The 13,420-nt window shown below is 49.1% G+C and overlaps 3 protein-coding genes across 3 annotated transcripts; 1 reads left to right on the top strand and 2 right to left on the bottom strand.

Annotated features, from left to right (window-relative positions):
• Positions 1-140: 140 nt before the first annotated feature.
• N7466_009853 (cytochrome b5 reductase family protein) lies at positions 141-1,274 on the bottom strand (the record flags this gene model as incomplete). Its single annotated transcript, XM_057169242.1, has 1 exon — positions 141-1,274. One exon carries the CDS (start codon positions 1,272-1,274, stop codon positions 141-143), a length of 1,134 nt encoding a protein of 377 aa, XP_057017948.1.
• Positions 1,275-1,648: 374 nt separating this feature from the next.
• Positions 1,649-3,550, top strand: N7466_009852 (putative amino acid transporter; the record flags this gene model as incomplete). The annotated part of the gene is made up of 2 exons (XM_057169241.1): positions 1,649-2,674; positions 2,735-3,550. The coding sequence occupies 2 exons, from the start codon at positions 1,649-1,651 to the stop codon at positions 3,548-3,550; spliced, it is 1,842 nt and encodes a 613-aa protein (XP_057017947.1).
• A 3,557-nt stretch (positions 3,551-7,107) lies between these two features.
• On the bottom strand, positions 7,108-12,606 carry N7466_009851 (formin sepA; the record flags this gene model as incomplete). Its single annotated transcript, XM_057169240.1, has 1 exon — positions 7,108-12,606. The coding sequence occupies one exon, from the start codon at positions 12,604-12,606 to the stop codon at positions 7,108-7,110; it is 5,499 nt and encodes a 1,832-aa protein (XP_057017946.1).
• Positions 12,607-13,420: the final 814 nt, after the last annotated feature.

The following is a 13,420-nucleotide window of genomic DNA, read 5'->3' as shown; positions in this document are numbered from 1 at the left end:
ATGGGTCATTTTGGAGTGAGACGCCCAAACGTGATAGAAAAAGCTTTTCACTATTCAACATAACTCCTCAAAATATGGTATATGCTTATATGCTAGGAACAAAACATAATGATACAGATGACCGAAAAAAAAACAAGTGCTTATAGCTTCCAAACGGCCCAATCATTTAGATCGAGTTCTTTAATTACTCCCTGGACTGGACCTTGAAGCTCCTGTCCTTGGGCCCAAACCTTGGGACCAGCCATATAACTGATGAATCCCTCGGGACCTGATACCACTATCAATTTCTTCTGCGGACCATCAGACGGCCCACTAGATTTCACAACATCAGAGATGTCGTTTACCCGAATAAATCGGTTTTCCTCGTCTAAATAATAGTCCACTTTGACCTGACCGGGGTATTGCGATTTGAGAGCCTCGAGATCTTTCACAACAAGAGAAGTCTTCCTCTCCTCGAGCGGAAGAACTGTCGCTCCCTGGTCAGGAACGTCGGTCTTGGAACCAAACCACGAGAACCAAGAGCCGCGAGACGGCAAACTTCTAGGCGTGTCGCTGTCACCCCCAAGACAGTCTTCCTTCAACCGACTAGCCCACAGGATGTGAATCTTCGGCCGGGATTCATCATTTCGGCGACTGAGAAGCGAGTATCCCGCCTGCAACGCAGGCGCAATCCCAGTACCGCCAGCGATGAAGATAATCTCCTGCGTCTCATCCGGGATTGCGCACTCAATCTGGGGACCTCGCATTTCAATATCGGCCCCTATACTCAGGGTATGCAGGTATCGGGAGACCTCGCCGAACGGATCTTTCCGTATAAAGAACTGCAGGTACCCTTCATTTTCCTCATCCACGGTCAAAGTCGTCGCAGATGTCGGAGGGAGAGGTGTATAGTCACGGCCGATTTGTAGTTGGGGCTGCTTGAACATCACACTCCATACACCGATGCGCCATGCGCTTTCGTAGACATCGTAGTTGCTGCCGCTGGGGTATCGGGGTCGAAGGGTGAACAGGCTACTTGTGGCCGAAACCTGTTCTCTGGAGACAAGACTGTACTTGGTGAATGTTTCCTCATTCAGCGTCGTTGATCCAGGGCTTTGTGATCGAAGATAGGCGCCAGCGCCAGCTGCCGTAGCGGTCACGACGAGAACCCCCAACCAGCGGTTTTTTCGAGAAGCCGTCGCGGAGGCATTTGAGGTCGAGGCGTATCGGCGAGGTCGACTTGCGGACTGGATAGCTCTGAAGCTGCAGCGCTGGGAGGGGATTAACGACTTCATGGGACTTTGGGGGGTGTTTGGTATTAGATCTCAACAAGAGGAAAAGCGCGGGGGATTTGGCGGCGCAAAGGGGATTCCGATTGGGCGATCGTTCCCCATTTCAATGAATTGCACCCCTTGGCAACTCTCGCAATCTCTCTCCTTTGCCCACTCTCTTTTTCTCTTTCACGCTTTTTCTCTCCCCCTATTCTCCATATTCACACATTCAATACAGCGATCTTCTGTGGGGGGGATATGGAGAAAGTTATCAGCTTCTGACATCAGTCCAGTCGAATAGCGCTCGGCTTTAAGCAAACGGATCGCATCAGCCACACCTGCCCCAAGCATCTATAACAAAGGAGAGAGAGAGAAAACCGAGCACAGATAGAAAGAGGATGTCAAATCCATTCGCTCACGAGTCCAGAAATGGCAACCTCGCCGCTCCACGAGATTCACTAGAACTCGCATCCCTCGCCTCGTCTTCCCCCGCCTCGATAGACGGTTCGTCACGCTCATCGTCCCCGGACGGCATCTCGTCATCGCGCAAGCTCTCCCTCGAGGATGAAGATCCTTTGGCCGGCCCTGCAGAAGACGGCTACCTCGAATCAGGCCACACACGGGGTCTCCGATCATACTCGGTTTCCTCCGCGTTCGACTTTGGTGGCAACCTCTTCCCACTCTCACAAACACAAGGTGGCTATGCACCGTTAGGCACCCCGTCGCTAGATCGCCAAGGTCAAGACGGATCATTGGAACGGAATAAGACATTAACATACCTGAATGGTCTGTCACTAATTGTCGGTCTGATTATTGGCTCTGGAATCTTTTCGTCCCCGAGTCAAGTCAACGCCAACGCCGGGTCTCCGGGCGCCTCGCTCATAGTCTGGGCCGTGGCGGGCCTGCTCGCCTGGACGGGCGCTGCTAGTTATGCAGAGCTAGGAGGCGCAATCCCGCTGAATGGCGGTGCTCAGGTGTACCTGTCGAAGATCTTTGGAGATCTGATGGGCTTTTTGTTTACTTGGTGTGCGGTGTTGGTGCTGAAACCGGGGTCGGCAGCGATCATTGCGATCATTTTTGGAGAATATGTCGTGCGAGGATTTGTCGGAGCCGACGTGGTGATGGGCAATCCGTGGATCAACAAAGGTGTTGCGCTCGGCGGATTAATGCTTGTGACGGTGTTCAATTGCATCTCGACCAAGATCGCTACTCGCATCGGTGATCTTCTCATGTTCTTCAAGTTCATCGCTTTACTATTTGTAACCGTGACGGGAGTCGTGGTCGCCATCACGGGCTTCTCAGCCAAAGGAGATGCCAATGAGGAGTGGAAAACTCACGGATGGTTCGAGGGTACTAATACCGAGATCTCTGATTTTGCCGTCGCGCTGTATGCGGGTCTGTGGGCTTTTGATGGCTGGGACAATGTAAGATGCTTCCCCCCCCCTTTTAACCACCGAGTTGTCTGCTAACTTTCTTCAATCAAGACCAATTATGTGACCGGCGAATTCAAGAACCCGAATCGCGATCTACCCCGAGTTATTCATACGGCCATGCCATTGGTCATTCTCTCATATCTGCTAGCCAACGTCGCCTATTTCCTCGTCCTCCCACATGATACCATTGAAGCCAGCAACACCGTCGCCGTTCAATTCGGTAGTAAAGTATTTGGCCCCGTGGGTGGTCTGGTGTTGGCGCTCGTGGTATCAGCCAGTTGTTTCGGCACCCTGAATGCCACCACTTTCACCAGTGGTCGGCTGGTATATGCGGCGGGCAAGGAAGGTTATCTTCCCTCAATATTTGGCCGACTTGGATTCTCCGGCTCGGCTTCTCAAGGACCACCAGCTGGTAGCCGCCTTCGTAGCCGGTCATGGGCTCGGCGGTCAATTTCGCGTGTGCTGGGTGACGATGCGCGACTCGGCTTCACGCCCATCAACGCCATGGCTTTCAACGCCACCTTGACTGCCATCTATATTGTGGTGGGTGAGTTTGGAACGCTTGTGACCTTTTATGGAGTTGCAGGTTATACGTTTTATTTCCTGACGGTATTGGGATTGATTGTTTTGCGCATTCGTGAACCGCATCTGGAGCGCCCGTACCGGACGTGGATCACGACTCCCCTTATCTTCTGCTGTGTCAGTCTATTCCTCCTCAGTCGAGCCGTGATTGCCGAACCTCTCCAAACCCTTATTGTTGTGGCCTTTATCATCACCGGAGTCCCCGTCTACTATTGGCGCATCTACCAGCGAGATGGACGAAGTGGAATCTCTGGATGGAAGTTTTGGAAATGGCGCACCAAGTAATTGGGGGGGGAAGCTCTCTGCTCTTCTTTTATGACACTTTGATACCCCCATGCATATACTACATCTGGAGGTGTGCGTGTATGGCTTTGACCGTGGATTTTCTGTAATATTTTCAAGACTTGGTCATGGCGAATTCTGGAATTCTCTTTTGCACAGCCCGTGAATTTGGCGTACGACGTGACGATGGTTTTCCCGAAGACGTTCTTATTTTTGTTTTTTTTTTATTGTCCCTGTCAGAAAGAAAAAAGAGGACAAGCCCATAGATTTCCAATATAATCATTAATTTAATCAATTTCTTTTCCAATTGGACTTCGGCCTTCCCGTTCAATGACTCGTTCAGGCGTACCATTGAAATCCCAGCCTCTCCGCAGCTCTTGCCGCGTGACTCAAGCCCTAAAGTCATGTTCAGCTCTCTGCTAGGTTAAGGCGGCTACTCTTCTCTTGTGGCTATGTCCATCACATTCAAATGTTTCCATTTGGAGATTCCAAACCCTGAAACATTTTGAAGATTTGACTATGTCTCCCGAGACAATCATTTCCAAGGTTCTATATGCCGGATGTATCAGATTCAGATTCAGATTCAGATTCCGATTCAGATTCCGATTCAGACTCAGATGCATATGCATGGATTCTTCTAGAAGAACCTTGAAATTTCCCACTCTGACAAAAGAGAATTTGCATAACCTATACCATGTACGACCTCGTATAATGCTAGCTCCAACCAAGTAGAATATCACAGTCTCAATTGAAGCCCAATACCTCCCGATCTGTGTGACCGTGTACACTTTCCTGTTTAGGCTAAAGATGATTCCGATCTATATAGATGATTCTATACGAATCGCATCTAAACATAGAATCGTCAGAAACGGGGAATTAGAGAAAGAAATCAAGCCAAAAGACAGAGAAAGCCGAGAAAGCCGAGAAACCCGTTAGAACAAGACATGCACGATGAAGCCGGGCTTGGCCCCCAATCATCTATGTATACAGCCACAGCCACTACGGTGTTCGTGGCGGTTAACCACAGCGTTGGGCTCTTTCTTTCATGAATGCAACGAATCAGATGCTCTTGAATATCTTGCTAGCGATCGATCAAATCAGATGGTTTGTTTTTTTTCTTCTTCTTTGGCCCCCAAGTGCAAAAAGCAAGGTCCCCCAGCTTATCTTTAACAGCACATGGGAAAATGCAGGGGCGCAACGTGGGAATATCTTATTTTTCTTATTTTTATTTTTAGTTGCGGCTGTCAGGGATTATCATAGCTAATTATCATGATAGATTAATGGATTAGTAGATTCGGTAGAAATGGCATATTCTCTTTATGAATTCCCCTACAGAGTAGGTACTAAAGATGTCAAATGTTTCTATTCTTAGTAGGAATCTGACTTGATTTTTTCCCAAATTCCTCCAATTTCCTCCAATCACATATAACTTCTCTTTCTCTTAGTCTCTCTCTACTTCTCTCGCAGTCTCTCTAATTCCCCGAAATTCAGAATCAAATAATCACTTTAATAAGCACTTGTGCCGAGCCATGTTTCATGTTTCAGGAAATATCAGCTGAAAATGTACAAATCAGAATTAACTACCTAGTATGAATATTAATTATAATAGTTAAATCTCATTAATAAGTCATGTCGTCATTCTCTGATTTAAAATCAGCAAAAAAATATGTACTGTATTACACATAGTAGTATGTACTAGTAGACCCCCAAAAAAGGCCAAGTCTTTTACTAGTCAGATCCATGATTCCCATACGCGCCCAGAAAAACCTAGTATAGACACTAATAGTGTACATAATGGAATTTTAATATCAAAGTACTTTCTACTTACTCTATTTTCTACTCTTTTGCATATTATACTTCTGACTTTTGCTACCTGGACTGAATCAGAGTCTTAAAATCTCACTTTTCTGAGTATCGTCTACTTGGGTCTAACTGACTCGGGTTCATCTCTTCAAGACTAAATTAGATCACAAATCAAAATAAATCAAAATAAATCACAAATTAACTCGTGAGACTCAGTCCCTGAGTCAGACATTCGGGTTCTTTCGTCTAGAACATCGCCCGAATGGGGGTTGCTTCTGTCGAATGGGAACTAGATACTGGGGTGCCTGAATGATTCATTCAAGGCAGACAAGGTATAAATATCAGATGCTCAAGCTATGCTCTCTACATACTTTACCTCTGCAGAAACATCCTCACTTCAAAGACTTTCTATATATATCTTGAACCTATCCACTCGAGAAAGCCATCTATACAATCAAGTGCTCCCAAGCTCAATCAATTCTTTGGTATACTTCTATACATCAATCCACACTTCCATCAACACTACAAACAACCCACATCTGAGCCTCAACCAGAGATCAAACTTGACTCTCACTACCTTCTACAACCTCAATCTCCAACTTTAACTTCAATCTCAACTTTCAAAATGGGTCGTGGTGGATACAACACACCTTCTGACAAGACTCCTACGCCTGCGACGCCAGCCAAGTGACCACACTGCTATGTTCTATCAACCATGAACAAAAAGCCTCAAAAAACAAGAAAACAAAAAAAAAAAAAAAAACGGTCATCGCCAACTACTCAGCAAGACACACATATCGAATGGAGAAAGAGAACCCTCACTGCTCGGACCGACGAGCATCTTCTCTGATACCTATCATCCACTACGAACTGGGCAGACAGATCACCATCACGAAGGAAATGTACAAAATTAGAATCATGTTACACTGGAGTTAGCGGTACACGAAAGGCTGGCACCTTGGGATCAATTGATGGCATAGAATCGGTGGAATGTATCATACATATAAATGAGAAAACTAGTCCGTTCAAGCTTGCACATGTGGCGTTACATATACAATCTCCAAACATTTAGTTTTTGACATTTCAAAAGAAACATTCAATGTTTGAACCTGTCTTGACTGGAACATTTCCAACATCTGAAGAGAAGATGCGTAGATATACTTATGTACATACATCTAGGTTTAGCATCCGATTTGGATACACAGGAATAGACTTGTAGAATATCGAACACCATATGCGATTCGATGGGAAAGTTTTGTCTATCGATCATGACCATATCGCATGTTCATGACCAATAGAACGTGACACGAGGATGGAGGGATGAGAAAGAGGGAGAGAGGGAGAGAGAGAGAGGGAAAAAAGAGAATTATGTACAAAAAGAGATAGCCCACAGGTCGGGAAATGCAAAAATGCCCTCGACCGAATCAAAAAGAAGAATCGGAATAAAAAAAAAAAAAAAAAAGGAAAAAAGGAAAAATAGACACATGTAAAAAGAAAGATGAAAAAGAAAAGACAATGGTATCATGAAACCATGCTTGGCTCATCATCACAGGGCAAGTCAAAAGGAAATATGGCGGGATCAAGGAGTGGGAAAGGGTATTATACAGTCGAGGGTATGTGGGAGGAGATTTTGATGCAAAGTATGAGTGAGAAGAAAAAAGAGAAAAAGAGAAGAAGAGAAAACCCGGAGACGGCATGATGGAGAAGAAATCTATCAAACATTAGATTATGGGGGGAGTATTTGAGACAATTGTGTCTCAATCCGATAATTCAATCGGATGTTCAGGTGAATCATGAGGTTCTTCTGGTGACGAAGGTTCATGCTCATGCTGCTCCGAGATCACAATAGAAGGTGGGTCGGCAGGAGGACTTGGTAATGCATCTTCGTTGCCGATGGAACCAGTTTGTGAGGGAGATGAAGGTTCGGGGACCGTTTGCAGACCACCATCTGCACTATCTTTGCTTCCTGTCGTGGCTCCATTGCGTCGTCGCATGCGACGGTTACGCCGCTCTTCGTCGGCACTCTCTCTTCGTCGTCGTTGGCGTTCACCACTAGCATCGGAATTGCTTCTCAACCCCATAAGCATGCTAGCTGCGCGATCCGCAACATCTTCACCTTCCGAGATCTGAGTCTCCTTAGTGTCATCTTCTCCATCGGGGATCGGAGGGCTCAAAAGACCGGTCTCGTCAGTCTTGACTTCACCATCAGCGGTTTGATCCACGACTGCATCGCCTTCATCGGCACCAGATACGTCGGGTGCGTGTGTGCCCGAAGCCACACGAACCTGGTGACGTTCCTTGAGTCGAAGACGGCGACGGCGATCGCGCTGATCCTTGGCTTGAGGCGCAGCAGCACGGAGCTTCTCCAGTAATGAATCCATCGCGCCACTTGTGGCGGGGGAGTTAGGGGTCTCTGCGGGGGCGGCGCCATTGGCAAGGTTGACGTTGATCCGCTTGCGAGCAAGAGACGCCTCGGTACGCTTCCGAGATTCTTCGAGACCAATGTTCTTCTCCCGTGATTTCTTCCACTCAAGCAAGAACGAGGCCAATTTAGCAAAGAAGTCTCGTCGGGCATTTTCATCACTATTGTCTTCACCGTAGAACACCATGATATCATCATAGGACTTGACCATTTCATCCAAGTAAAGCTGCATTTGGTCAGCCTTGCGGCGAGCGTCCTTCATGCTTCGTTGAACAATCTGGCTAACGCGGTCTTGGGGATGGAACTTCTTCGAGTCACTCAGGTTGCCCGCATCCAAGCTAGATTGAACGTTCTTGATGTTGCTGATGTACTTCTTGGCATCGGTGCACAATTGGTCCACATTGATTTTCTGCAGGCCAACCACACCACTGATATCTTCATAGAAGCTCTCCCACTCGGGATACTGGTTGCGTACAATACGCTCGACCAGGTCGGCAAACGTGGTCTCGTTCTTATCATCCTTGACCATGCCCAATCGAGCAAGTGAGCTGAGCTTGAAGCCCTGGGCCTGCTTGTTGGCATCGTTCATGAAATTTCCAATATCCAAGATGAGACCAAGAACGTTCATTAGAGCAACAGAGTCCCGCAAGGATTCGCTGGCAGTGACAACATCCTGCATCTTAATCGAAAGGTATTCATACTCGTGTTCAAATGACCGAGTTAGCGCAAGAGCTCGCATTCTCGCTTTCCAGTAATGATTCAGCTCGTAGGATGTGGCCAGGTAGATTTGATCTTCACGAGTAAGCTCGGTAGGGTCCTGTTCACGCTCAGAGCTAGAAGCACCCGGGCCAGTCCAGTCTCGACTATATGGCGCCATGAGCTTGGAAACATTCTCCGGAATATTGCACATCTCTTCTCTTTGAAAGAAATCCATGACAACCAAGTTATCCAACATCTCTCGATCACAATGGATGATCATGCGAACCACTTCATCGGGAGGAAATTGGGAAAACTTTGAAAGAGCAATCTGGAAATTCTTGGACAGGTCATTGGAGATGATCTGCTTCTTGTCCTTGCGTTTCTTAGCTGCGGTGCTGGCTCCAAAGATCTTGGTTTCTTTCGCCATGAAAAGACGCTCAACCTCGTCCAATACACCCTTCTTAGCAAGGTCGGTGTATTTCTCTTCTTTATCTTCCGCTGTTGGAGCGTGGCCCGCCCAGACCGTCACTTGAGGAGTATCAACCTTGTCCCAATGCAAGGCCTTGAGTTTCTTCTTAGGACGAATAAATGGCATGTGAGTGGTACCAGGAACAGAGCCTCCAGCCATGTAGTGTGGTCTCCAGCCAGAACCCAGGGGAGCATTGGGCGGAGGAGGGGGAGGAGCAAAGCCACCACCTCCAGGGGGCGGGGGAGGCGGGGGTAGACCACCAGCAGCCCCTCCAGGAGGGGGTGGGGGAGGGGGTCCACGAATAGCGCCTCCTGGGGGAGGTGGGGGAGGTGCACCAGAGAATCCTCCTGGGGGAGGCGGAGGAGGAACACCAGAAAGCCCTCCAGGAGGAGGTGGAGGGGGTCCGCCAGAGAACCCACCTGGAGGAGGGGGAGGGGGAGGAAGTCCGGACTGGGCACCACCGGGGGGAGGAGGCGGAGGTGGGATGGAAATTCCCTTTGCACCACCAGGTGGCGGCGGGGGAGGTGGCACAACACTGCCTCCTGGTGGTGGTGGAGGTGGAGGGATCGAGAGTCCTGCGGCACCAGGGGGAGGGGGTGGTGGCGGAGGTGGAGGCATTGCCAGTTTGTCTGACTCTGCCTTAGCATCAGACCTGGGTGCTTCTGTTGGTGTGATATCTCCAGCTAGGGCTTCCTCTGCATCATTTGTTGCCTCGGGGCCTTCATCGTACCTGGGCACCTTGAGAGCTAGCTCACCCAATAACCCAGTAGCCTGTGCAGGGTTCATACGATGCTGGACGCCCATCATACCATGAGACTGATCATATGTTGCCTCGTCACCCTCCAGGATCGTTGGCACTGATCCATCCGGAAGCTGATCCATCTCGGGTACATGGCTTCGCTTGCGGTACACAGATCCCAGGGATCCGGGGTCCATAGTGCGACGAGTTTGCTCAGCAAACTCCTCGCTGGTATCTCCATCGCCGTCCATCTGCTCACGGAGTTCACGCAATCGGTCCGACGGGCCATTTTCAAGTTGACCCCAAACCTTGCCTTCGAGCTTGAACTGGGTCTTGGTTCTTTCAAGTTGGCGCTCCAAGCGTTCCATAAGGCGCTCCCGATCCATAATGCCGGGCATTTGCGATGGATCCGCTTCGCCTGTTTGATTGAGTTTCCGAGCATTTGATGCGGCAATATCTTGAGCATCCCGAAGCATGAGATAAAGCTCTCGAGTCTCCAATTCATTGCGTTGCAATTCCTGAGCACGTAGGCGCTGGACTTCTCCAACTTCGGCTTTCATTGACTCATTTTGGCGTGTTTGAAGGTCGATGATACCAGCCTGCTCCTCAATCTGCTTCTGTAGTTTCCGGACGAGACCATCCGCACCCAGCTCTACCTGGGCTTTCATCTCATCGCGCTCGGCGATGGCAGCCTCAGCGATTTGGCGGACTTCCAAAGACTCATCGTATACTCGCCTTGCCTCTGCATCTGTATGGAGTCGATCCAAGAGGCTTTGCACGGTGAAATTCAAGCCCTGCCGTAAGTCAAGATCGGGAAGCCTTCGGTCCATGGCAACATAGCTCATCATGGCATCTACGAGCTGGAACATCCGTAGGCCTTCTTCACCGGAATTCTCACGAATAAGAAGCATATGCTGCATAGCTGACAAAAAGTAGTCGTGGGACCGAGTGCCATTGATCTTTGTAGCAATGGCATCCGCGATCTGGAGAGGATCACTCATGTCCTTGACCTCGCCCTCGACGCTATCCTTCATACTGCTGCCCTCCCGTTGGAGTAGATCTTCATAGTCGATAGCCTCATTGTCACGGAAGCGTTCAATTTGCTTGTCAATCGCCTCATATTGGAATGCCTCCAGCTTCGTCAAAAGACGAACGATTCCACATGATGTAAATTGGGCACGAATATGACATCGCAATTGCAGGTCAGTCTGAGCGCCATCCACCAACATATTGATGAACATCATAGTCGAGACGGCATACTCCATTAAGAGGTTCTCCATGCCAATACCTCCACTGCGGTACTCCTCGCTGGCGCCGACCATACTTCCCATTTTACCACGGCCATCAATGGTAACTTCGACATTCCGCATCCAGGCATCGAAGCGACCGGTCTCATTGGCATCATGCTTGACTCTATCCATAGCCTGTAAGACCTTCTGGTGGCCTTCTCCCTCGGCCCAATGGGAAAGGAACGTGAGAACTTCGCTGACAAGCTTCCGAGTGTGGAGGCGAGGGGACGATAGAGAGCTGACAAGGGCAACAAGGACACCTTGATGCACAAGAGCATCATCAGCACCATACTTGTTATTCATGAGACCCTTCAAACATTTGGCGATATCATATTCTCGTTCAAGATCCTTTTCACCAATCGGGGTTGCGGGAACTGGACCAGAAGGCTTTCGTCGATTGATTTTTTGCAAAACATTTGTCAAGGCCACTTGGCCCTGGGCTTCAACGAAGGATTTGACCCAGCTAATCGGCTGTGTACGCAAACTGACACTCAGACTAGCGAGCTGTTTGGAAGTGATCGTGTCGTCCATCACCTTCTTCACATACCACTCTGGACTTCCTTCTTCATCGGCACGCTCCAGAAGACCAGATAATCCATCATGGCCGTGGGTTTGGCGGGCATTTTGCCTTCTCTTCTGTTCTCCTTGCAGCTCTGTCAATCGATCCTGGTGAACCAAAGTCCACTTTTTCGAGGCAGGATAGGACAGCATTTGCCGTTTGGCCTGTTCTGGGAGATTTTGCCAGCCTCGTTTATTCATGAGTTCCAGGAATAGCTGATCCACTATACGGTCATCTCTTGGCCGAGTAAGATACTCAGCAGGTGGTCGGGGTACGGCCGCGGGAACATTCTGCGGTTGCGAAGCTTGCCATGCAGCTTGTGCATTGGACAATCGACCAGAACTGCTGCTGGGAAGTATCGTGTTGCGATCACTTGAAGTAGACGCTGTGAGCGTGCGGCCAGAGCCATCGGAGGTAGAAAAGTAGTTGGAGCCGCGGGTATTGGAAGAATGGGATGAGTATAAGCTAGCCTGGTCAAGCGATGTTCGAGAATTCGATGAAGAATCGATGGATGAATTATGGCCCATGCCATTATTGGCGTTCGAGCTGCTCGGGCGTCCCCATTGTTGATATCTGGTCCCGCGCTCGCCTGACGAACTGCCTGTCATAGTCGTGTTCGTGCCATGTGGAGGCGGGCGGGGACCGGAGGGATGTGACGGAGATCCATTTGGCGCAGAGGTCGAGGTCCATACGGGGTATTGATGATAATCGCCGCCAGCCTTGCCGATATGGTTGGGTGAGGGTTCCTGGCGGGAATCTGGTCGGGCCATGTTGTCGATAGGAATGGGCGTTCTGGTATCGGAGGGAAGACTTTCGAAAGGGATGGAAGTGATGACACCGGCAGTTGGCGCGAGGCTGCTTGGGTCGAGATCGTGGGTCATGTCAACAGACTGGATTGAAGAGCGCTTGGAATATCGAGACGAGCGAGAGCCGGCGGCGCTTCCCGGCGGGGCCAGACTGTCATAGGAACCTCCGTATCCATCGTAGCGATCATCCGGTGCCTTGTCTTTGTACAGTTTTCTCCCAAAAAAGCTTTTTCCGGCCGAGGTCTGCCTGGACTTGTCGGCATTCGCGGGCATGTTGGTGGGAGTGTGAAGTGGCAGAGCGCAGCATCAAGGGCGCCCCTCGCACACTATCCAGAGGTCACGCGCAGTTGTTTCAAGTGAAATAAGTTGGGTTTTCGCGGGGGCGGGTCGCCAAAGATCTGGTGCACGAAGGCGAGAACATTCACGTCGGTTCGAGGTGATATCTGTTTTTGTCCCTCCCTTGGGCTTCTGTTAGTTAGTATACCCGCTTTGGTTGATATGGAGCTCGCGCGGATATGGATTGTTTATTAAATAATAAAGCAACCTTGTGGTGGGGAGGTAACTCACTAGAGAAGAATGAAAAGGGGAGAGGGGAACCGAAACTTGCAGGTATGCACCAGGCGAGTCCAGGGTCGATCAAAGCACGGGCACCTTTAATTGCAGATTAGGGGATTCATCTCATTAGGCATATTAGGGGCTTTACATCCTAGTTAGGCGCTTAGTCACTTGTCACTTCGGACAAACTCCCCGACCGGAAGTCACGTGCGGTCACGTGATGGGCTGTGGGGAAAGTCGCTTTCTTGTTCCTCTTACTCACTCTGTACAGATTTTATTTCGATTTTATATTTGAAATAAAACCTTCAGATCGCTGAGGGCATGTCAGAGGAGTCATAAAACCTGTTGAATTTTTGAATGTTGTTGTTAGTTGCGTTATACAAGTCCTTTTGTTTCGTGGGGTTTCTTCGATCTTCGGCCCCTGATACCAAACCGACCGGTAAACATCTCCGCTATCTTATCCCCGAAGTCAAGTGAGTAAAGTACTCAACCAAAGAATTCACGACTGTGTGCTGGGGGATTGAAAAAGATA

Source organism: Penicillium verhagenii (assembly GCF_028828195.1).
Source record: "Penicillium verhagenii strain IBT 33310 chromosome Unknown utg000009l_segment0_segment0, whole genome shotgun sequence".
NCBI lineage: Eukaryota > Fungi > Ascomycota > Eurotiomycetes > Eurotiales > Aspergillaceae > Penicillium > Penicillium verhagenii.
The sequence above is the reverse complement of the archived record's forward strand: the minus strand, read 5'-3'. Positions and strand labels throughout refer to the sequence as shown.